Source organism: Oncorhynchus mykiss, chromosome 15 (genome assembly GCF_057628025.1).
Source record: "Oncorhynchus mykiss isolate SJ-2025 chromosome 15, ASM5762802v1, whole genome shotgun sequence".
In the NCBI taxonomy this organism is placed as follows: Eukaryota; Metazoa; Chordata; class Actinopteri; order Salmoniformes; family Salmonidae; genus Oncorhynchus; species Oncorhynchus mykiss.
In genome coordinates, this window is record NC_143036.1 from 65,112,793 (window position 1) to 65,137,099 (window position 24,307).

General features: G+C 42.4%; 1 protein-coding gene across 1 annotated transcript; it reads right to left on the reverse strand.

Moving 5' to 3' along the window:
• Window positions 1–2,695: 2,695 nt before the first annotated feature.
• Window positions 2,696–14,868, reverse strand: LOC110490535 (diphosphoinositol polyphosphate phosphohydrolase 3-beta). The gene is made up of 5 exons (XM_036944906.2): window positions 14,337–14,868; window positions 9,701–9,811; window positions 8,239–8,283; window positions 7,882–7,969; window positions 2,696–5,388 (listed from the first exon to the last, which is right to left on the reverse strand). Exons 1-5 carry the CDS (start codon window positions 14,430–14,432, stop codon window positions 5,180–5,182), a joined length of 549 nt encoding a protein of 182 aa, XP_036800801.1. The 5' UTR covers window positions 14,433–14,868; the 3' UTR covers window positions 2,696–5,179.
• Between the last annotated feature and the right edge of the window lie 9,439 nt (window positions 14,869–24,307).

The window sequence follows — 24,307 nt, forward strand, 5'->3', positions numbered from 1 at the left end:
GAGACAGTTGAGTTCATTGTCACTGTGGTGTGGTCTGTATTAGTCGACACCTGTAATATCATTTTACAAATAAGGAAGCGAGGACACGCTGGGGAGAATGCCAAAATATCATCGTTGATAGGCTACAAGGCCAATTCTCTGGCAAATAGCAACCCTTGTAGATCCGGGATGAGCAACTGGCTCCCTCCCCTTTATAGGTCCGCGGATAAGTCTCCCCCCAACCACTTTTTTTTAATGAACTGTCAGGGTTTCAATTTACTGTTGATAGTTGGACTATTAGAAAATACAATATGCTATTTCGAAATGTGGTTGTGCATCAGCAGTTTTTCTCTTATGTCAGTTACTGACTGTCACTCACTTAGTTCATATCAGCAAAACTTTTTTAGATTGGTTTGTTAGTCTAGCGCCCAGCTATCTAATCATGTTCGAATTATCGACCGGCCCCCATTGATCATCAGATATCATATAAAAAACTGCAAACATGTCTACACCCTATGGCAAAATGTAAAAACATTGCAGGAAATTGTCTGTAAAACTGTAAATGTTTCTCTCTGCCCAACCTGGTCTCAGAGCATTTTGTATTATTCTGTATGTAAATTAGAGACATTCCATTTAGTATGATATCTTATGTTTAGTATGGTATGTATTATTTTGTGGATGCCCATCATCTATTTCTTATATGTGTTACGAATGACAATTCGTATGAAACTAATTTGCTAAACTTATGATATGTTACGAATTCCAATTTGTTGTGATTGTCGTTAGCTAGGTGGCTCACGCTAGCTAGGCTAGGGCTTAGCGGAAGGGTTAGCTAACATGAAGAGTAGTTGAAAAGTTGCTAAAGTTATACACCCACCCATCCACCCCGACCAACCACCCTCCTTTTATTTTTGTCTTAAGTAACCTGTCTTGTGTAATTATACCATACCAAATATAACATATCATACTAATTTGATTGTCTCAGATTTACATTTACAATGTTACATATAGCCTGAGACCAGGCTGCTCTATTGAAAAAAATGAGCAGAATTGCATGAAATTAGTTATACAATTGCAAAATCTTCTCTCTGGCCCATGGCAAAATGTGTAGAATTGCAGGAAATTAATTCAAACTTCAATTTTCTCTTTGCTGTCAAGAGGGGGGGCTGATAAAATGTTTTGCTTGCAAGGTGGGGGGAGGGGCAACTTCACATAAGACACCCAAAATGCTAGAGCCGGCACTGACTGCACTTGTAGGTTAACAAACCAGCGAGCCACTACCAAATGTATTAATTCCGTTTTTTGTGGGGGCCCCACCCCCATCAACATTGCCCATCCCTGTTGTAGATCAGTGGTTCCCAAACTTTTTCGGTCACTATACCACCAACTGAATTTTTCTGTGCCCGAAGTACCCCTGAAATACCCCCTCATGCATTTTAACAGTAGGCCTATGGTCTCTGAGTATTCTCAAGTACCCCCTGTGGATAGGCCAAGTACCCCAAGGGCTCCTAGTACCCCTGATTGACTTCAACTGTATTTATACTTTTTTTTACCCCTTTTTTCTCCCCAATTTCATGGTATCCAATTGGTAGTTACAGTCTTGTCCCATCGCTGCAACTCCCGTACGGTAGAGAGCCGTGTGTCCTCTGAAACATGACCCAGCCAAGCCCCACTGCTTCTTCTTGGCACAATGTCCTCTTAACCCGGAAGCCCCAATGTGTAAGAGGAAACACCGTACACCTGGCGACCGTGTCAGTGTGCATGCGCCTGGCCCGCCACAGGAGTCACTAGAGCGGAACGGGACAAGGAAATCTCGGCCTGCCAAACCCTCTCCTAAACCGGACGACGCTGAGCCAATTGTTCACAGCCTCATAGGTCTCCCAGTAATGGCCAGCTGTGACACAGCCTGGGATCAAACCCAGATCTGTAGTGAAGCCTCAAGCACTGCGATGCAGTGTCTTATACCATTGCGCCACTCGGAAGGCCCCCGATTTGCGTATTAAATTCTTTGGCAACAGCTCTGGTGGACATTCCTGCAGTCAGCATGTCAATTGCACACTCCTTCAAAACTTGAGACATCTATGGCATTGTGTTGTGACAAAACTGCACATTTTAGAGTGGCCTTTAATTGTCCCCGGCACAAGGTGCACCTGTGTAATGATCATGCTGTTTAATCAGCTTCTGATATGCCACACCTGTCAGGTTGTTGGATTATCTTGGCAAAGGAGAAATGGTCACTAACAGGGATATTCTTTGGCTCATGAAACATGGGACCAACACTTTACATGTTGTGTTTATATTTTTGTTCAGTGTACATGGTAGTTGCATGAGCAGACACCTTACTATAAAGCACCTTGTGATGTCTGATGTAAAAAGGGCTTTAGAATAACAATTTGATTGACTTTTTTCCAACTTTATTTTCAGTTCATTGGGCTGCAGCCTATCGTTTTTTCAACAACCCTAAAAATATTGTGGGCCAGTATGTCTCGTGCACCCCTCCTTAGTGCCCTGGAGCAGTCATCTTGAGTCCCTTTCCATGCAGCATCACTGTGGACTTCCTGTTCTATACTGTCTTTTTAAACAAACACAAAGTAACACCTGACCCCACCACCTAACACCTCCCTCACACAACCATGCACCAACAACCTACCAAAAGACTGGGAAAACACTGAACAAAATGAGTAGATACAGTACAGACATTACAGACAGTCTGGAGTCAAGTAATTCCCTTTTAATTCATTATTATTCCAAACAGAATAGTCTTCAATCTACTTTATCCAATTTCACTGTTCATATGATCATAAAGGAACTTCTGTTTGCATTGATAAACAAGTGAGTTCTTCAAGACACCTTAGTGAGAGAGTGCCTGGAACAAAGTTGATCAGCACACATTCACAGCAGTCCCCCACCCATTCATTATACAGGGACTGTTTAGTGTCAGTAATAAGGGTCCATGGGGGTAATTCATTCAAAATAAAACTACAGCTGCTGTACATTTTCCACTTTTCCCCTGCAATTTTTTAAAAAAAGAAGGTCAAATTCAGAACAAATAGCATTCATGTCCTTACTTTCCTTCCTGAATGTAGTGTACCAGTATGCATAAATCCAATCTCCATAAATTGTTATATCCATAAAAAATACAACTGGTTCAAGTTGATAGTTTCATGAATAACCATGTTGTTTTGAAATCCTTAGAACATTAGCAAATGTACTAATTATTATCATGTATTAGACATGGCTAGAGTAAGTAGATTTTGACTTTATCATTCTGCCTGGCCAATTATACCAAACATTTGTCATTTGGCACAGGATCGATATTTATTTGTCACACAGACACAATGTATGCAACAAACAACACATGTAGTCTGACCAAGTGGCAGACATTATCCAATGACAGGTTTTATAGAAGGACTGGACCAGCCAGATGACTGTCCAATCAAACAGGCCGGTGAAAGCTTTTCATGCAACAGATTTTAAGAAGGGTCCATATCAAACTCACAATTAGATCCCACCCTCATCTTTTAACACTTTCTTGGGTTATTTACTTGCTCCTAAACACTGCCTCCCAAAACTGCTTTGATAAAGCATGAGCTCAAATTAAAACAAGCATTATCCACAATGGCAGACCCTGGTCAAGTACACTTGTAAAATACAGTGCTCTTGATTTGGCTTACCTAGTAAAATGGAACCAATGGAATAATCCCAAAAGTACAAACTCCACCCACCCAGCAATACCTCAAGTATTTGAAAGTTGACATACTGGTATGTATTTGACCATGTCTGCCTCAGAGGGGTATTCTTGTGATAAAAATGAATGATGGGAGTCTGGGTGAGATAGTGGTTGAGTGATAAGATTAAAAAGTGAAACCACTTATGTTTGTGTAATCTCCAGTAAAACACTACAATTTCTCAACTACAATATCTCACATCCATGTCCATCGTAAGAACATTTCCATGTTCAGCCTAACCATCAGTGTCGTTCCACCATAAATCTAACACGGAAAGCACTCATTTCCATCCATTCCCGTTCTCTTTCAGACTTCTTCCCTATTCGTTGTTCCATGTCATCTCATCTCTGTTTTTAGGTGGAACTGAAAGGAGGAAAAGGTTTACTCTCACACCTTCACTACATGGCACAGCATTTTCTCCATGAAACACTTTTTTTTTTTACATCATTAGAAAAACAATTGCAAATATGGAGGAGAAAAGTTAATATGGTTGCATTTCTGTTAACCAGACACACAACTCTACACTTCTCTGCAGCAAAGTATTTACAGGTCCCCTGTGTGGGGGGGTTCAGTCCTCATTCAACGGTCAGACAAGATGCTCAACTGTGGATTAAGGTACATTATCTCAGCACTGAGGAGACATCATTTCTGGCAATGTAATGAAATATAGATATTATTATATTAAAGAGGGCCTGCCTTTAACTAGTAAAGAGACTCTTTTGAAGGTTGACCAGATCATATATGGGGCGGGGGTTAACAATTAAATTAGCATATCAAATTATTGTTATTTATGATGATGATGATAGATGGAGAAACTGATGACAATCAAGGCAACACAATTAAAGGCAATTAAATGTGAAATTCTCCATATAAGAAATTCAAAATGTGTTGTTTTTACAGCTAAACTTGAAGAAGAGCACCAATTACTGAGGTGAAGGGGGAGGGACAATAGTGAGCCCTTGTCTTCTGCCCACACAGTATGGTACTACTTGAAGTAGGTAAACAGTCATATTTGTGAGCTGTAGTTTGTACAGGTTAAACACCAGCCAAAGGGAATCTGACACCGTGCTAAGACATCCTTCCAGTGCTAGTCCAACTGAGGTAGCATCTCTTTGTTGTCAACACTGCTCCAGCTCCCGAGGTCCAATGACACTGCCATTTTCCATCCTATTGTCAGCCAATGACCCCTTTTCTGTGGCAGCCATGTTGTGTGATTTTCTTAATTATGGAAGAAAATAATAATACAATTGACCCCAATAGAACATTCTTTAAGAAGTTACTGAAAGGCATTCCTTAACTGAATCATCCAGACACAATTCCAAGTATGGCTTTGGTTTGTCCAAGTATACAGTAATCTACATACATGTGGCGTGAGCCGTGACTCTGAGGATTTGTATATTCATGCAAAATGTCAGTTTTCAGTGTATCTGTACAGGTAGAAGATAGTTCATAGGCGTGGGAAGGGGCCAGTCCTATCTGCGCGAGGGGCCCAGAACAGATCCTGTGGTGAGGGGGCCGTAACGGGGGAAGTTGTCATTAGGGGGCTGGCTGGGGAGCAGGGAGTTCCCATTAGTTGGAGAGCAGCTGAGATGAAGCCGCTTCAAATACTCAGCGTGGTCCGGCTTGTGGTGTTGCAGGACTTTAATGGCTTCGTCCACTGTGAACCACTCCCGTTTACGACCTGCAGGGGGAGACAGAGACTGAGTGTCAAGAGACTGGGGGGGGGGGGGGGGGGGGGTCTTTAATACACTCCCAATAACCAATCAGCATTCAGAACTACTGGGGTTTTCCACATGAACTTAGTGTGACATTTGCCCTTTGAGGGATGGGGATCTTCTCACAAAGAAATGGGATCAGGATCAACCCCATGTGGCACTGTCAATAAAATATTCTGGTATCCCCTTACCAATCTGCAAACATGCCCAACGTTTGTCATCTAAACATTCAAAATGCCCCTATTAATTTCAGCCTACCTAAAGTCTTGTGAAGGTTGCTAATAGCCCGCCTGAATACATGTTTACAGAATAGATGTTATCAGAATACATTGATTATCTCTAACAACAGCTACATTGTTATTGCGTGAAGATGAGGCCATAGACATGAGCTCATTTAAAGGTCATTCATAGTGGCATGCTTTAACAACATTCTTTTTGAGGAACAAGTTGTAGCCCATGTTTGGTAATCCTGTGTGTTAACAGGAATGAGGATTATTAGTGCAAAGGAACAAATATTGGTGCAGTTAAGTCGGTAAACAAAACCGAAAGAAAGACTGAGGCTGATATTCTGCCTACTGTAAGATCTATAAGGACTGAAAGCTCCAGCCACCCAGGAAAAAGATTGATTAAGTCTAAAGGATGATTAATGGATTTCAACTGCTCGGTAATCCAATCGCACGTTCACATTTTACTCTACCTTTTACCAGCTATTTTAGTCCACCTCTTCAAAGCCAGCAGGCTGGTGTGATTTAGCTGTTAGCAGCATAAGTTGAGTCTTAATCAGCCACTTTGGAATTGATGTGTTATGACTCCAAACTTTAGATTAGGTGAAGCCGGATATTATTGGAAAAATATTGAACTTGTTTGTTGCTTGTTTTCTGCAATCCCAGGCCTTTTAGTCAGTGAGAGGGATTTCATTATTTAGTCTGTGAGGCCTGTTGGAACTGGCAATATCCTTCCTGGAAAAACAGATTATTATACTAGACACTGAAGTCCTGATTAGAGGTCGACCGATTATGATTTTTCAACGCTGATACTGATTATTGGAGGACCAAAAAACCCGATACCGATTAATCAGACGATTTTTATATATATATTTGTAATAATGACAATGACAACAATACTGAATGAACAATGAACACTTTTATTTTAACTTAATATAATACATAAATAAAATCTATTTAGTCTCAAATAAATAATGAAACATGCTCAATTTGGTTTAAATAATGCAAAAACACAGTGTTGGAGAAGAAAGTAAAAGTGCAATATGTGCCATGTAAAAAAAGCTAACGTTTAAGTTCCTTGCTCAGAACATGAGAACATATGAAAGCTGGTGGTTCAATATTCCCAGTTCTTCAATATTCCCAGTAAAGAAGTTTTGGGTTGTAGTTATTATAGGAATTATGATGTGTCAACTATTTCTCTCTATGCAATTTGTATTTCATATACCTTTGACTATTGGATGTTCTAATAGGCACTTTAGTATTGCCAGCCTAATCTCAGGAGTTGATAGGCTTGAAATCATAAACAGAGCTGTGAAGCAAGCATTGCTAAAAGCAGCTGGAAAACGCAGTAAAGTTTGAATGAAAGCTTACAAGCCTGCTGCCGCCTACCACCGCTCAGTCAGACTGCTCAATCAAATCGTAGACTTAATTATAATATAATAAACACAGAAATTCAAGTCATTAATATGGTAAAATCCGGAAACTATCATTTCGAAAACAAAACGTTTATTCTTTCAGTGAAATACAGAACCATTCTGTATTCAACCCTAAGTCTAAATATTCCTGTTACATTGCACAACCTTCAATTTTATGTCATAATTATGTAAAATTATGGCAAATTAGTTCGCAACCAGCCAGCCGGCCCAAACTGTTGCTTATACCGACTCTGTGTGCAACGAACGCAAGAGAAGTGACACAATTTCCCTAGTTAATATTGCCTGCTAACATGAAAAAATGTCAACTAAATATGCAGGTTTAAAAATATATACTTCTGTGTATTGATTTTAAGAAAGTCATTGATGTTTATGGTTAGGTACAGTCGTGCAACGATTGTGCTTTTTTCACAAATGCACTTTTGTTAAATCATCACCCGTTTGGCAAAGTAGGCTGTGATTCGATAAAAAATGATTATACGCAACGCAGGACAAGCTAGTTAACCTAGTAATATCATCAACCATGTGTAGTTAACTAGTAACTATGTGAAGATTGATTGTTTTTTTATAAGATAAGTTTAATGCTAGCTAGAAACTTACCTTGGCTCCTTGCTGCACTCGCATAACAGGTGGTCAGCCTGTCACGCAGTTTCCTCGTGGAGTGCAATGTAATCGGCCATAATCGGAGTCCAAAAATACAGATTACCGATTGTTATGAATACTTGAAATCGGCCCTAATGAATCAGCCATGCCTATTAATCGGTCGACCTCTAGTCCTGATGTCATGTGACCATAAACTCACCTATGTTGACCGAGTCCTCCCATGCTTCCAATGTCTCCGTCACGGTCAATACGTAAACGTACGTTCGGTGCTTTCGGTCTTGATTCTGCTGTAAAGTTCAAAAGAAAACTACATTTCAAAATTCAGGTTGGAAGAATCTCTACCTGTGGCACCTCAAGCAAAAAACAGCTGCTTTCAGAGGGTGCCCATGCTTTAGGGTAGTTTGTCAACCCTTGACTACGCATCAACCAAATCCACTAATTTTCTATTCTTGAATTCCATTCATGTGACAATTTACACAAGAGAGCAATGACAGTTATTCAGGGAGTAAAAATGTAACTGTCTTATAATTACTGTCAGCCCAGAGTCACACCTTACCTCAAACACACCTAGGAGACGTCCCAACTTGCCTTTCACTCCTGCCTGGTGGGAGAGAGGAGAGAGGTATTAGGGGGTTGTGATATGAAGTATTGGGCCTATGGCTATTTGACAAACCAAAACACTTGTGTTAGATTAAAAAGGAAAGTAGAGAAACCCCAATACTTGACAATACTGTGTGGGGGTTTAGAATGAAAACCTTTGACTGGAGTTAGGAGTGTGTTGAGATGTGAAGAGTGTGTGTTGAGATGTGAAGATAGAGAGTGTGTGTGTGTGTGTGTGTGTGTGTGTGTGTGTGTGTGTGTGTGTGTGTGTGTGTGTGTGTGTGTGTGTGTGTGTGTGTGTGTGTGTGAGAGAGATCAGAACACGTTGACCAATATAACATCACTGAATATCACAACACAAACCCAGTCCTGCTGTATATTTAGAGGTCAAAATCAGAGAGGTTATTGTTTCCAAAAAAACACATGACCCATCCCCTATTCCCCTTCCTGCCACTTTATCAAGCTTCACAAAGAATCTGCCCACGTCCCACTGGACAGGCTTTAGGACCTGTGAATGTGCTGGAATCCAGCAGGGAGCCAAGTTTAGCCTGCTGACGTACCCAAGTACGTAAGGTTTCCCACCAGCTGGACCTTTGGAATACCACGAGCTCCTCAGTCCTTTCTCTACAAACCCACTTTGGACCCACCAAAATGTACCTCCCAATTGTGTCATGTCATAAGTGAGTTCCCGTCACCCACTATCATTGCATACATCAAGTCTCTCAGAACGGAACCCTTTTTAACTGTGAAGCCACTTTGGAGAGGACATGCTATGAAGTGCCAGTGAGATATCCCAGGAGATCGACAAGGTCAGTCACATGCCACAAGGAAGGCAGTGATGAATTATAGTGTCTCTCTCTCTCTCTCTCTCTCTCATAGTGTATATGAGAAAATGTAGGGCCTGCACGTTGCCTTTAAATTACCAATCAGGGGCCAGCAATACTTTTGATACTCATATAGATGACATGATCACTACATGACTTGAAGCCAGAGTTTACAACTAACACATTACAATAGTCTCACCCATCACTAAAAGGCATGTTCTTTACAGACAAATCAATGAATGACCATCAGATCAATGTGTTTTTTGTGCGTGCATATAGCTATTAGTTACACACCCACTTTGTGATTCATTTCAATTTCATCATCACTGATGATTATGGTGATGATTGATTGGATTAAAGTAAAGATCCAATCATTCTGAATGTGATATTGTTTTTGTGCATCTCTGAGCGATGCTCTATCGACTCCCAGGTCATTCTTTCATTTTGATGTGTATCTGAAAAATGTTTTGCATCATATGAAAACGTGAAATGACCCCGGGAATTGACAGAACATCGCTCAGAGATGCACAAAAACAATATAACATTCAAAATGGTTGGATCTTTCCTTTATATGATGATGATGAGTGAACTCACCTCTTCAAACACTTCTCTGACCGCTGCGCCACAGGGCTCCTCCTCAGGCTCCATCCCTCCACCTGGGACGATCCACTGGTCCGGGTGCCGACTGCTGCTCACCAGCAACACCTGGAACAGAAAACACAATAGTTCTGTGAGTCCAGCTCCACCACAGGGCCCTCTGCTCCACCACAAGGCCCTCTGCTCCCCAACAGGGCCCTCTGCTCCACCTTTGCTAATCAATTGACCCAGATCAGGTCCTTTTGGGAGCATCGAAGCAGGTGCCTGAGCTTAAATTACACGACAGTCTGCCGTGTACAACAATCCGAACAGATTGAATGAGCCTGTATCTGCATTTTCATGATGCAATACACACACATTACCTAAACACACACACACACACTCATGAACTATGGGGCTCATAGTTGCTCAGTTGTCTCTTTCACCAGGCTGAGGAAACATCCAACTCAAGTCAGTCGAATGCGACATACGACAGTAATGCAGCTAATGTGGCTTTCACCTTCCATCTTTTCCCCATCCAGACCCCTCTATACGGGACCAGTGTGTCAGCCTGACAGCCATGTCATATCAGCTAGCAGCTCGGCTTTGACACTCCTCTGTGCTGCTCTAATGGGATTGCTGGAGCAGACCCGTTGTTGTCTGAGCCAGGAGCCAGGCAGTAACAAGTCAAGTGGCCAAGAGAGGCCACCCAGTGGATACGGCACATGTCACCCTTCCACTCTGGGTCACCATGTCATGTTCCCGGGCCTTAACTGAGCCGACATCTCATCAGGCTCGTCCCGGGCTAAGAGGGGATGGAGGGTGGACAGGGAGTGGGACGGTTAGCTATATTTACGGGCGCCACATACAGAATAGGGGATCCTACTGAAGCAGCGGGGTAGACCAGACTGTCTGCTTAGTACCCTACATTATAGCCTTAAACCACCAGCCTTAAACCATGGAGATAGAATGAACCTACTAACCTATTTATAACAGACTGCTAGCGCTTCAGAATGTGAGTGTACATGTGTGTACACAAGTGTTTGTGTGTGTGTTGGGGGGGTACTGTCTGTGTTTATATATGGGGGTGGGGCACCGTTGTGTGCCTTTTGCAAATATATTTTTGGGGGAGCTCAGGGATGTCACTGTGTTTGACAGTGTCTGCTGTGGAGTTTACAAAACAAAGCTAGTTATACATCCTGCCAGTGTTATTTTTGCCTCACTTTAAGTCCTATTTTTTCTATTTCTTGCTCAAAATGTGGTTGGATATGAAATGTTACGAATGTAACTCTTTCCAGGAAAGACATGAAGCTTGTCAGCACCTCATACAAATTCATGCAATATTCAAAACATTGTTAATGTCATTTATGTCAACAGCTTAGACTAACAAGGTATGTCCCACAGAAAAATCATGGCACTGAGGAACACTCGGCACAGTGAGGAGCAAAACCCCACACCAACATATTAGATAGGTCAAAGGTTAGGTGCAGATGGAGGGGGGGAGACCAAAGGGAATAGAGCAGTGTCTCCCAGCGAGATTCCAGTGTGTTTTGTAAGCCTGCTAAACGGGCCAGGAATCTCAGGGAGGAAATAAACACCTACTTTCTCGGAGGAGCAACACTGTGGCTGTCAAATAAACCAGTCTCCCACATGCCAGCCTACGTAGGTTTGAAGTTTTAGACAGGAGTATTTTAATGCAATAGGAGAGTGGTTAGTCATAACCAAAATAGACCTATGAATTTAACATACGGAAGTTTGCTGCCCCTTGTTTTACACCAAATACTCCTACTTTCAGCCTAGTCGGTATAAAAAAACGAACCCCAAATATATGCCAATTCAAGACCACACACATTCAATACAGCTTTAAATTCTATCTAGCAATGTACAAGTAGGGCAACATCATTTGCCTAGTAATAGGCTACCCTTTAGTCCATCCAGACCAACAATAAACCGTACTTAAACTTTACCAAGTGTCAACAAACCCTTAGTCTTGTAGTGACACAATGGACTGAAAACACACAATGTACTGTAATACAGTCTCAGGGAGACACCTATTGCTGTATGAAGGCACCCATAACAGATTGCTCCTACCCCCGGCATGAACGCTCTTCTAGTCTCTACTGTTGTTGGAGGCAAATGACCCACCCACTGGCCCTGAGGGATGTCATGTTCCTGTTTTCCCTTGATGGACTTTAAACCTTGTCACTGAACACCTGACCCAGGGGGGGTCCTCTTTCTCCTTTTCCATTCCTTAAACAAAGTCTCTGACATCACACAGAGTTCCTATTAACCTACTCAGGCCCTCTCAATGGGGGGTCATGTCTAACATGTCATGTGTGTGGGGGGTGGGATTCAGGGATTCAACAACATGGGATTGGCACAAAGAGTTGGCATTGGCATAGACAGTATTGGCCACGCAGGAGCCACAGAGGCTTTTCTCCTATTCAGGCTTAACGAGTTCATGCAATTACGACAGAGTAGCTGGACAGACCCAGAGCAAACTCTGTAAAGATGTTCCTGGGGATGGGCTCTATACATTACAACAGCTCAGTAACAGTTGAACAGACACAGGCGAAGCATTTCTTGACCTAACAATATCCTTGACCAGAGACACAAGCGGGTGATTGAAGATGGTCTCCATTTGTTCCACCACAGGTATCTTAAATATTAAAACAAGCTAAGATATTACACAAAGGTTGACTTGTTTTATAGCATCACAAATGAAATATCAGCAACAAGACTGTATGTGTAGATAATTACTAATGTTAATAAACATTTCCCAAGTAAAAATCAAAAGGGAGATTGGTATGAAGCATTGAGACTGAGATTGGGCAGTCAGTGAGAAAGCCTTCCAGCTACCCAGCTGCCCTACCACAATGCAATGTGCCTATGGCACAGAACACACTGACACACAGCAAACTGATATATATTCCTTGTTCCTGAAAGAACCGGCTATGCATGAGGGAGAGAACTCCTTCAGGCCACCTCTCTGTGTGTGTGTGTGTGTGTGTGTGTGTGTGTGTGTGTGTGTGTGTGTGTGTGTGTGTGTGTGTGTGTGTGTGTGTGTGTGTGGTACAAATACTTGAGTGCTCTGATAGAGTTCTTAATGACAGACAGATAAAGTCTGCAGCTTATTTATTGCATAACAGTGGTGCAGGGAAGTCAGAGGTTGCAGTGTCTTGAACTGTCTGATACAGATTTGGATTTCTATCAGACAGTACAAATCCAAATGCAGGAGCTGTTCATAAACAAGGCGTGTGGCTCAGTAAGAAATGAAAAGCATCGCCACTTTTACAATAATGACCCGCCTTAATAGTCTTTTCGACTTTAGTTCATGCACTGAAAAATGACATAATTTGCTTACTAAGTCTCCTGTGACAAATCAAATCAATCAAATTGTATTTGTCACATGCGCAGAATACAACTGGTGTAGACTTTACCGTGAAATGCTTGCTTACAAGCCCTACCCAACAATGCAGTTTAAATAAAAATAGTAACACATCACAATGGAATAGGTCCATAGATTTTGGTTATGATAAAGTGGGCCAATTTAACTTGTTACGGTAGAAGATATAAGTCATATATGTATAAATTGTGCCTTTAAACATTTAAATAGACCTAGGCAGAAACCATTGGAACATGCTATATTGACTGAAAGGACACATGCACAACAATATAGCCAATTACATGGAAATAATTGCTTCCGATTTAATCAAATGTTTAAAAAAAAAATGTGTGGAACGAGTCCTATATGTTGTTATAATTTCGGGGAAATTGACTTGGGTAGATAGTCCATTTTGTCAAACCATAGACAGTGAACGCTTGCATCGTGGTGGTACGTAGGCTATGGTGAAGCCCGTTAAAAAACAGAAACTATTACGAGGAATATGTCTAGGTCTACAGCAGTTTGTTAAGAATATTCTCTCAAACCAGAAATATAAAAGCAAAGCCTTGATTGAGACTACTTTTCAGTAGACTACCTTTGGTTTCAGCCTAGGATACTTGAAAACCTGTCTTACAAAATGGCCACTTCATCAATAACGCATTTTCATTTCATTTCTATGAGGCAGCAGAGATTATAAGGTGTAAAATGATGGTGGTGATATTGTTACTAGTATTTAAACTCGTATGCATTAGTACAGTGGTATCGTCATGCAATGTAGCAATGGCTGGACTGATGTCCCGCCCGTCAAATGAAACATGCAACAGAGCGCCTCGACCCCCTTGCATTTCTCTCAAACTAGCCCAAACTGGATAGCCGCGGGCAGTCACACAACACCACTGAGGATGTATTCCAAAAGCCATGGAACGTAGGCTAAAAAAGCGTATAAATAGACTATAACACTCCTGGGTTGTTTTTTTTTGGGGGGGGGGGTTGTTTACCATCAAGCCTACTTCTCTAATCATTAGGTTTGAAAAACCCGCAGAAGCATTTATTTCAGACACGGCAAGACAGCCCCCGCACATCGACATTTTCTGAGTAATTAAGTGGTAAAACCACAATAAAAACCTATTTAAGTATATTACAATTGGCAAATATAGATACAATATTAACAAGTGTAGGATATAGCCGAGAACCGTGGTTTGGTTTAAAGACAGGACAGTATCGGTCCCCTGAAATGTCAATGAGAAATATAACCATCTAACGTTATACCTCTTCTTCACGTTCGTTCTTGAAGCACAAGCATGCCGCTCGTTTCTTGAAGCCCTCGCCATCATAAGTTCTGGTCTGGTTCGGCTTGAACTTCATTATGTAGGTTACTCCTCTCCTCACCGGGCAGGCAACGAAATCCAGAAAATGAACGAACGAAGAGTGAGTCACCAAACCAAGGTTCTGGATGGCGAAGAGAAAACCGGCATATGTGTATCACTGAGGTACAATAACGCGATATACCGGCAATCTACCCATTGACGGTGTATTTTCCCATTCACTCCAATTGCGTTTAGTGCGTTCGTGTCAGGGAATTCCCTCCGTGATGTTGGGTTAATGGATGCAGTTCAGTCCCCCATAACCTCCACTTCTATCTGCAATCTCTTATTTAAGTAGAGTAAGTCGATACTGTACCCTCCTCCGAAGTCCTCCCACCTTAGGTAGTAGCCTACAAGGTAGGCTTTGCGCAGTCGCTGACTGTAAATAGACAGAAGGCAACCTAGCGGAGCGCTGTTACGCACGGCACCATACGTCTGATAACTGTTGGAGGATAGGATAAAAGAAAGTAGGACAAATCTAGCTGTGATTGAACACCTGAGCAGTGCTCAATCCATCTGACTTTATGCTTTCTTAAAAAGTAGCCTTAAAAAGTAGCCCATATGGATAAGCAATCTAGAAAATAGTACGGTTACAATTTTTAACCCTTAAGCCTATAACTTCATCAGAGTATTTTCTCAATATAAGATGTAATGTGACGTATTGCCCTGAAATGTCAGTAATCAAGATCTTTAAAATACTCCTTAAAATAGCCTCCAATATAAACGTCTGTCTTTGGATTGGGGGTGGTGGAAAAGAGGGTTTCTGACCTTCCACTTTTCTTGTATTCACATCCGAAAAATTATTTCACAAATAAAGCACTGTCAATTTTATAGCCTACCTTAGCTACTCTGTGACGACTATTCATGCTATTGACTGAAAGCAAGTTGGGGGTATAGATCTAGTCTAGGTTTGTTCTGTTTATAGCCTATAAAGGAAGGTGGGCCCACTTGAAAAGGTCTAGTTTTGTATGTTATTGTATAGCTTTTACGTTATAGAAGACAGGTCAGACAGGTCTACCTTACCCTCATAGAAAAAGGTATAGATGAAGCAAGCGATATAACCCTTGTTTTTTAAGTGTATACACATACAAAGACATGTGGAATAGGAGTTCCTCTATCTTAGTCACTGCATTTCACTGTTAGTCTACAGCTGTTGTTTTACCACGCATGTGACAAGCATTTGCTGAGGGTGTTGTAAAAGTAGAAAATAGTTATTATCGAGCCAATGTTTTAGCAACTGTAAATGCAAGTTTGTTTTGTTACTTACTGAAACTAGTGTTGCATAGCAGTAGATAAATTGTACATACATTCAACAACATCTCTACCGGAACCTGAATATTATATTTGTCATTACTGGTACAGGGATCCTTTAGTTGGTATTGAAATACAAAGTCTCCTGAACAACACTGTTTTTCCTCTGCAGAATCTTTTATCAATGTTTCGGTCAGAGACCTTTGTCAAGACAACGTGAGATTCACACAAACATACACATATATGGTATATATACACACCTCTGAGTTCATTCATTACACCTGTGTGTTGGTGCTGTAACTCTCTGCACCACAAGCGAGAAAAACATATGATTGTAAGTGTTAACCCTTCACCTCTAAAGGTTTTGCTCTACCAGTAAGGCCAGTGTAGTCATCTGTCAAACCTGTCTTCTCATCCAAATTGGAATTCAACGACTGAATCAAAAGAGCTGTTAACTCGATGTACTTTTCTAACTGAATGCCAGCAGGACAAGCATCCTACCTCACACTCTTCATCAAAGAGATTGTCCCTCACAGAGTATCAGAGTTTTGGAACTGACAACCAGTGTATCATGATGTGATTGTTTTTAAGAGAGGATGGATTGAACTTAAAGAGATAAACATTGATTAGGTCATGGGGTGAGATAGTCTGCTTTGTCTTAATATAATTGATTGTTACAGTTTGAAATGACTAGTCAAAATCTTATTAGGGTCTTACGTCAGATAGAGCAATGATTCCGCCTGCACTGAGCGACGAGCGACGAGGTAGCCTTTGATGTGTAAAAATATGAGCGGAATTGCAAAGATGTCAGACTGTGTTGTGGTACACCAAAATAACATATGCCTCAATGTTATCTTCCCTGTCTCAATGGATCTCTACCATCTTTCCATAACTTGAATTGGTCTCTAAAATCACTTTTACCAAAATAATAACTTCTTTCTACCCTCTTCTCTTACACAAAGTACTGTATATCTCTGTCATTGTCTTAGAATATACAGGGTCTCTAGGTCAACACTCCCAAAGAATAGACTTAGACAAAAAGTCAATATCGTCATCTAACCCAAAAGCAGTCATCTACAGCATCATCTTGCCCAAAGTAGAAAGGATATCAACAGCCCATAATATTAGCTGCAGTCCAAGTGAGAGGGAGAAGGGGGATCTGATTTCACATGCTTTAAGGATGACAGAAAGATGTGTATGAAGGTACCAGATTTGAACCTCTGCCTATTCCTGTCACCACTCTAATGATAGTGCCGCAGTCTAACACATCTGTTCTCTGCCATCGCCAAGGCAATCTCAAAACACACAGAACACACACAGCTAGGCTAATCCGACTGTTCTTCATCTATTCTGTCACTTTCCTCGTTTGCTAATGATCCACTCTCTCAGCACAGCCGGCTCGGATTGCCCTTTGTGCCAATTAGAGTTTGAGATGATCAAGTCACTTGCTGTAAGTCCCTTTTAGACAGTATTAAAGGGGAGGTGCTTTGGTCTTTGAATCTCCCAGAATCATGAGGGCATGGCCCATTGCCAGTTAATTCTAAGAGCAGCAGGCTCTTGAGCAGCAATAGCACAGCCCCCACCACGACCCATAAACCTTTCCCTAAAATGTCACATTAGGATATTTATATATGGCTTGTTAAGCAGCATGGGGTGTAATGTATAGGTCACTACTACTGCCTGGATGGGTTAGCGAAAGCTAATGGTCCTTTAAGCATAATTTATCCTATATCACACATCTCAAGCACACGCACACACACACACACACACGCACGCACGCACGCACGCACACACACACACACACACACACACACAAATGCTGCAACCAGACTCTTATTTACTATTGCTAATACTGCTAAATTTAAACACTTGTCCCCCAATGCTCCCTTCTCTGATAAAGGTGTACATTTTGGACTATAAATTGTGTCTTCCTGTATTATACTTATGCTAAAATGTGTATTCATTTACTTTATGTTCCTATTCTTATCTTCTATTATTTATTATTGTTGTTGATTGTCGAGAAGGGAACTGCAAGTAAGCATTTTATTGGACAGTGTATACCATGTGTATCCTCTACATACATCTAATAAAAATGTAAAACTTGAAAATGAAACTATATATCATGCATACATCTAGATATTTGAAGTGTGTGTAATGTGAAATAATACCACTATTACTACGAAGAATAATAACAGTAATCAAAATATAATTGTTATATCTATTCTTTAAAATATTTCTACATGTTTTAATGTTGAGACTGTTGTTTTTTTTCTCTCTAGAGAAATCAAATCAAATCCAATTTTATTTGTCACAAGCGCCGAATACAACAACCTTACAGTGAAATGCTTACTTACAAGCCCTTAACCAACAATGCAGTTTAAAAAAGATATCTACAAAAAAAATAAGAATAAGAAATAAAAGTAACAAATTATTAAAGAGCTGTAGTAAAATAACAATAGTGAGGCTATTTCTGAGCAATAATAGATATCCATCCCCTTGATGCGAGTTTTTCTTGATGTCATACTCTGACAGTGTGTCCTCATTGAGAGACAAATAACAGATGATGAAGTGAACTCTGACCGTCAGCTTCGACGGCCATGATGGCTCTAATGTTGCTGTTGTCACTATTGAATATAGAACTCCCCTCTATCTGTGTGAAACAGAATCCTCTGCCTCCATATCAGTATTTACCAATGAATGATCAGTGACCCAAAAATAGAACCACAAAGAGCAAAATCATGCAGTGTCATTCTAGGTTACCATATAAGGCTGTTAAAAAGCCTTTATAAGCATTACATGAAACATTTGTACACATGTACTCACAGTAATTGTCATAACTGATCATCAGGAAACCTGGTAGATGTTCTATACCATACCAAACAAATGGCTGTTGGCTTAATTTGATATCTATTTTTTTCTTCCCTGACCCTAAGGTCAATAGTACATTGCCCTCTGACCCTAACTCTATAAATTGAAGGGTCAAACAAGCAAACAAACAAAATGATAGGATTAGGGAATGTCACAAGGTAAAGGAAACAGAGCAACTATTTGACAGGGAATGAGGCCATAAGTAAACACAGCTTTCACAATCATTATATCATCACAATAACCTGCTCTTAAAGACATAAGACTAACAATGGGTGTTTATCACGGCCAGGTCTCTCTCATGGCCTTTCATTAGGATAGGGAAAACATCACTTAGAGACGGACCACCTGACATTATAAGCTACGCTATTATGTGTGTGTCTCTCTGTGTGGCTATATGTGTGCATATGTGTGTGTTTATGTGCCTCACTGCCTCTCTGTGTGTGTCTCTGTGTGTGTGTGTGTGTGTGTGTGTGTGTGTGTGTGTGTGTGTGTGTGTGTGTGTGTGTGTGTGTGTGTGTGTGTGCGCATGTATGTGTAATGGTATTATATTACCAACTACAGTTACTTATAGGCCTGTTTTACCTCCCACTGCGGAAAACAACCTAGTCCTCTGTTGTGTTGCACTCACAATGATAGCACTGTCTCCTTGAGCTGGAACAAACATGGACATGCTGTAATCATGGGCAGAACAGTGTGCTGAGACGTAAACAAGGCCAGGGAGCGACAGTGTAATTGCTAGATTGTGGGAAAGTTCTCTGAATCAAAATACATGGACAGAGGATATTGTGGAGAACAGTCTGACTTCCTCCAGGTAGACAAAGGCAGTTCACTTCATTCTTTGAATGGGCAGTGGATTAATATGTGTTTTATTATACGTAGGGCTTCTGTAGTAGACTTGAACTGAAAAAGCAACTTTTATGGTGTGGTGTCTTGTGGGGTAGAAACTTAACAGGTAACTTTAGACATGTAGTCAGCCTGGAACGCTCATGCTGGGGTAGTCTATTAAACTATATGGATTTTTTTAAAGAAGGTCATACCAAAGATAAAATTCCAAATCAAATAGCTAAATTAAGACTCCTTGAAGTATAAAAATAATATTTGATGAAAAAAATGTTTTGGCCTTACTGCTATTAGCCCATTCAAACGCATTGAATAACAGATTCACTACATGGAACAACAGGTAGTCCCCCCCCCCCCCCAAAAAAAAAATAATCTAAGGAAGTTTGTTCTGAAGTGTCTGTCCTATATCTGAGAGATAACCCTTATTTTTGGCGCTAAACATTCTCCACATATACTTCAATATTTTCAACTGGTACCGGGGACCTTCAGACAAGTCTTGAGAGGCCTGTGGGTGTCCTAGAGTAGAACAACCGAAATGTACAGTACGTGTTCGTGAGATCAGAATATTTTCTAGGCCAAACCGTTTGGACTCTACAGAAGATTTTGTGAGAAGAACGATTTTCGGGATGTCTCATGGTCTGACAAACACCACTCTAGCTCTGTCACCTTTCACCGCAGATGCGGAAGTGCGAAATCGGCGAATAGAGACTCATCCAATGCAAAAAAACCAGATCTTTCTTAAACTAACAGATTTTACGGGATTTTTTTATTACGCTAGTTAGATTTATGCGGGGGCTCATTGAGGGAATGATGATTAGCTGACAAGTTGATCAGGTGTGCTCACAAAAAATGTGAGCTGTTGAGGGTACTAAAGGACGAGTCGGGAAAAACTGGTTTAGAGAGGAGAGGACTGAGAGCAGGTAGCTCTGTTCGCATGTTTGTGTTGCTGAACATTTACGTTTTATTCATTATTGGTTCTTTAGGTTGTAAACTTCATAGGCACTAAAGCTATTTTGTTTTGACTTTACCCTGTCTCATGAGCCTCTGTAGTGGAAGCCTAGATCTGGTCAGTGGCAGCACTTCTCTCCCCGTGCTGACACAATGGCTTTAACCTGGCTTTATAGCTTTACATTTTTTTAACTAAACAGAAATTATTTTCGATCTATGACAAATTTTACCATGAATAACACTAAGCAGAATGACACATCATATGTGACTGCAGAGGGGGTTTAGACGGACAGTGGAATCTTGAGCAGGTTATATTATAGTACACTGTGGCTAAAAGCCTGAGTGAACAGACATGATACACCTGAAGGACAGCATCATCCATCTAAGAGTAATATTTTCCACCATTGTGACTCAATTTGACCTCGGAACGGAATGCTCTCAAGGGGACTGTCTGCAGGCCTGCCTGCCGGCCCAGCCATAGAACTCGCAAGATGAAGAGATGACAATATAAGTGGCTCCATGACATTAATTGTAGCCCTCCCTCTAGTGTTCAGAGTACCTTGCTACTTATGTAATGCCCCATTCATAAATCAACATCAGCCTGCTGGGAAATGAGATGCGGACTCAGTTCTGGATTTGGAAGTGTAAAAGGGGTCCTTGCTATCTGGAATCCTTGGGACACCCCTACCCTATTGAGATTGACATTTAAAATGGTTAAGGTAAGGGTAAAGGTTAGGATTAGGGTTTGGCAAGGGTTATGATTAAGGTTAGGGGTTATGGTTTAGGACGGGGACGGCCCAAGTATACTGTATTTTTTAATTTATTTTTATTTTTTATAGATAGCACTAACCGTGTTGAAATGGGCAGTCGGAAAACAGGAATTCACTGCAGTTCGTAAATCTGTCTTTCTCCCAACAAATCCTAGCATTGGTTGTGTGTTGCTAGCAATTAGCTAAGAGTCATATTCATTTCTCTCCACTTTTAAAGCAGATTATTCCTCCTCTGTTGACATTGTTGACTTGTGGACTGGGTTTGGGTGTTCCATAAGCACTAATCTACAACATATTCAAATAGTGTCATATAGCTATTATCTAATCACTCACAAAGCTCGCCTACTGAGTAATATCGTATTCTAATAGATGTCACAACACTTTGACCCTAAATGCCCAACCCCTGCAATCAGTACGTCTACACGAAAAAAAAAAAATCTATTCTATTTGAATGTAACAGGACAGGTAATTCATCACTGCTATAGTTGTTATTGTAACGGCTGTCGTGGGAACCCCCCCAAAAGGTGCGGACTCCGGCCGCGAAACCTAAACCTATAGGGGAGTGTCTGGGTGGGTGTCTGTCCGCGGTGGCGGCTCTGGCGCGGGACGTGGACCCCACTTTACCATAGTCCTTCTCCGCCACTCTACCCGCCTCCGTGGCCTTTTTAACGTGGCGACACTCGCCGCCGACCTCGGACTGAGGACCCAAGCCACGGGTCCCGAATGGACGGGAGATTCCAGCAGCACCGGACGGCAACTCCGGAGTGAAGGGCGGCTCCAGCAGCTCCTGGCTGACCGGAGACTCCGGCAGCTCCGGACAGACGGGAGACTCCGGCAGCTCCGGACAGACGGGAGACTCCGGCAGCTCCGGACAGACGGGAGACTCCGGCAGCTCCGGACAGACGGGAGACTCCGGCAGCTCCGGACAGGCGGGAGACTCCGGCAACTCCGGACAGGCGGGAGACTCCGGCATCTCGGGACAGGCGGGAGACTCCGGCAGCTCGGGACAGGCGGGAGACTCTGGCAGCTCGGGACAGGCGGGAGACTCCGGCAGCTCGGGACAGACGGGAGACTCCGGCAGCTCGGGACAGGCGGGAGACTCCGGCAGCTCGGGACAGACGGGAGACTCTGGCAGCTCGGTACAGGTGGGAAACTCCGGCAGCTCGGAACAGACGGAAGACTCCGGCAGCTCGGGACAGACGGGAGACTCCGGCAGCTCGGGACAGACGGGAGACTCTGGCAGCGCTGGACAAGCGGGAGCACCTGTAGGGAGGAGACGGAGAGACAGCCTGGTGCGGGGGGCTTCCACCGGAGGGCTGGTGCATGGAGGCGGCACAGGATAGACCAGACCGTGGAGGCGGCACCGGATAGACCGGACCGTGGAGGCGCACTGGAGGACTTGAGCACCGAGCCTGCCCAACCCTACCTGGCTGCACTGGGCTGTGCTGGCGAACCGGCAACACCATGCGTAGGGCTGGTGCCATGTACACCGGCCCGAGGAGACCAGATGCGCTGAGCCGGCTTTATGGCACCTGGCTCGATGCCCACTCTAGCCCGGCCGATACGAGGCACTGCAATGTACCGCACCGGGCTATGCACACGCACTGGGGACACCGTGCGCCTCACGGAATAACATGGTGCCTGCCTGGTCCCTCCATCTCCACGGTAAGCACAGGGAGTTGGCTAAGGTCTCCTACCTGACTTAGCCACACTCCCCGTGTGCCCCCCAATACATTTTTGGGGCTGCCTCTCGGGCTTCCAACCGCGCCGCCGTGCAGCCTCCTCATACCACCACCTCTCGGCTTTCGCTGCCTCCAGCTCAGCCTTGGGGCGGCGATATATTCTCCAGCCTGTGCCCAGGGTCCCTTGCCGTCCAGAATCTCCTCCCATGTCCAGGAGTCCTGCGATCGCTGCTGCTGTCCGTTACCACCCTGCTTGGTCCTTTGGTGGTGGGTGGTTCTGTAACGGCTGTCGTGAGAAGAAGGTGAGGACCAAAGCGCAGCGTGGTGAGTGTTCATCTTATTTAATGAAAACTGAACACTGAATAACAAAACAACAAAGAAACAACTGGAACAGTTCTGTCTGGTGTAGACACACAAAGACTGAAAACAACCACTCACAAAACACAATCGAAAACAGGCTACCTAAATATGGTTCTCAATCAGGGACAACGATTGACAGCTGCCTCTGATTGAGAACCATACCAGGCCAAACACAGAAATAGAAAATCATAGAAAAACGAACATAGACAACTCACCCAACTCACGCCCTGACCATACTAAAACAAAAGACAAAACAAAGGAACTAAGGTCAGAACGTGACAGTTATGATGTATATAGTGCTATTTCTATTGTTTTAATTACCATTTTCATTATTTTATTTCACTAGTTTTACCACTGAGATGTGGTTTATTTCACCTCGGACTGAGGACCGGTTTTACCACTGAGCTGTGGCTTGTTTTCTTCCTGATAACACACTCAGTATTTCACAACCTAATTTCAAAACGTACAATATCTACAGGAACAGAGGATATGAATCATTGGCATTGAACACAATTGTGTGTGTGCTTCTTCTGTACCTTTGTTTGTGTCTGCTGTACATTCTGATATAATGCAGTGAATCGCTGTTCATACTGCATCACACCCATGTCATCCTCCTATCTTGTCACACCAACACCAAATAAGACATATTGCACCATTATTCCATACAGCACTCTTGGAGGCCATGCACTACCACCCCTTTCCCTGCAGTCTTCACCTTGGTGGCTGGTTATATGTAAAGGTCAGCGAAGGAGAAGCCTGGCACAGCAGTCTGTTATCCCACTGCAGATGAAATATTCACAGGAAGAGATCCCCCCCCCACCCACCCTCCCTGTCATGTGGAGAGTGGATCTCCAGGCAGTGCAGACATTCATAGTCACAATTGACTCTCATACTGACTGCAGAAGGAGAGGAATCCCATCACAACAAACAAATACTTCATAATGACTTCAGATCAAAAACAGTTATTACCATGCAACCACTAAGACTAGAGAATCACACCACAAATAATGTATTCCTACTAGCGAACAAGCAGAAAGTGTTATATTTCCGTGACACATTGATGACGCAACATCCAAAACATACGGTCTACTGTGAGTGGCCAGACAGTGTTCTACCCTGTGCTGTAAGCACCTGGTGATGAGTAATGTTCACCTGTC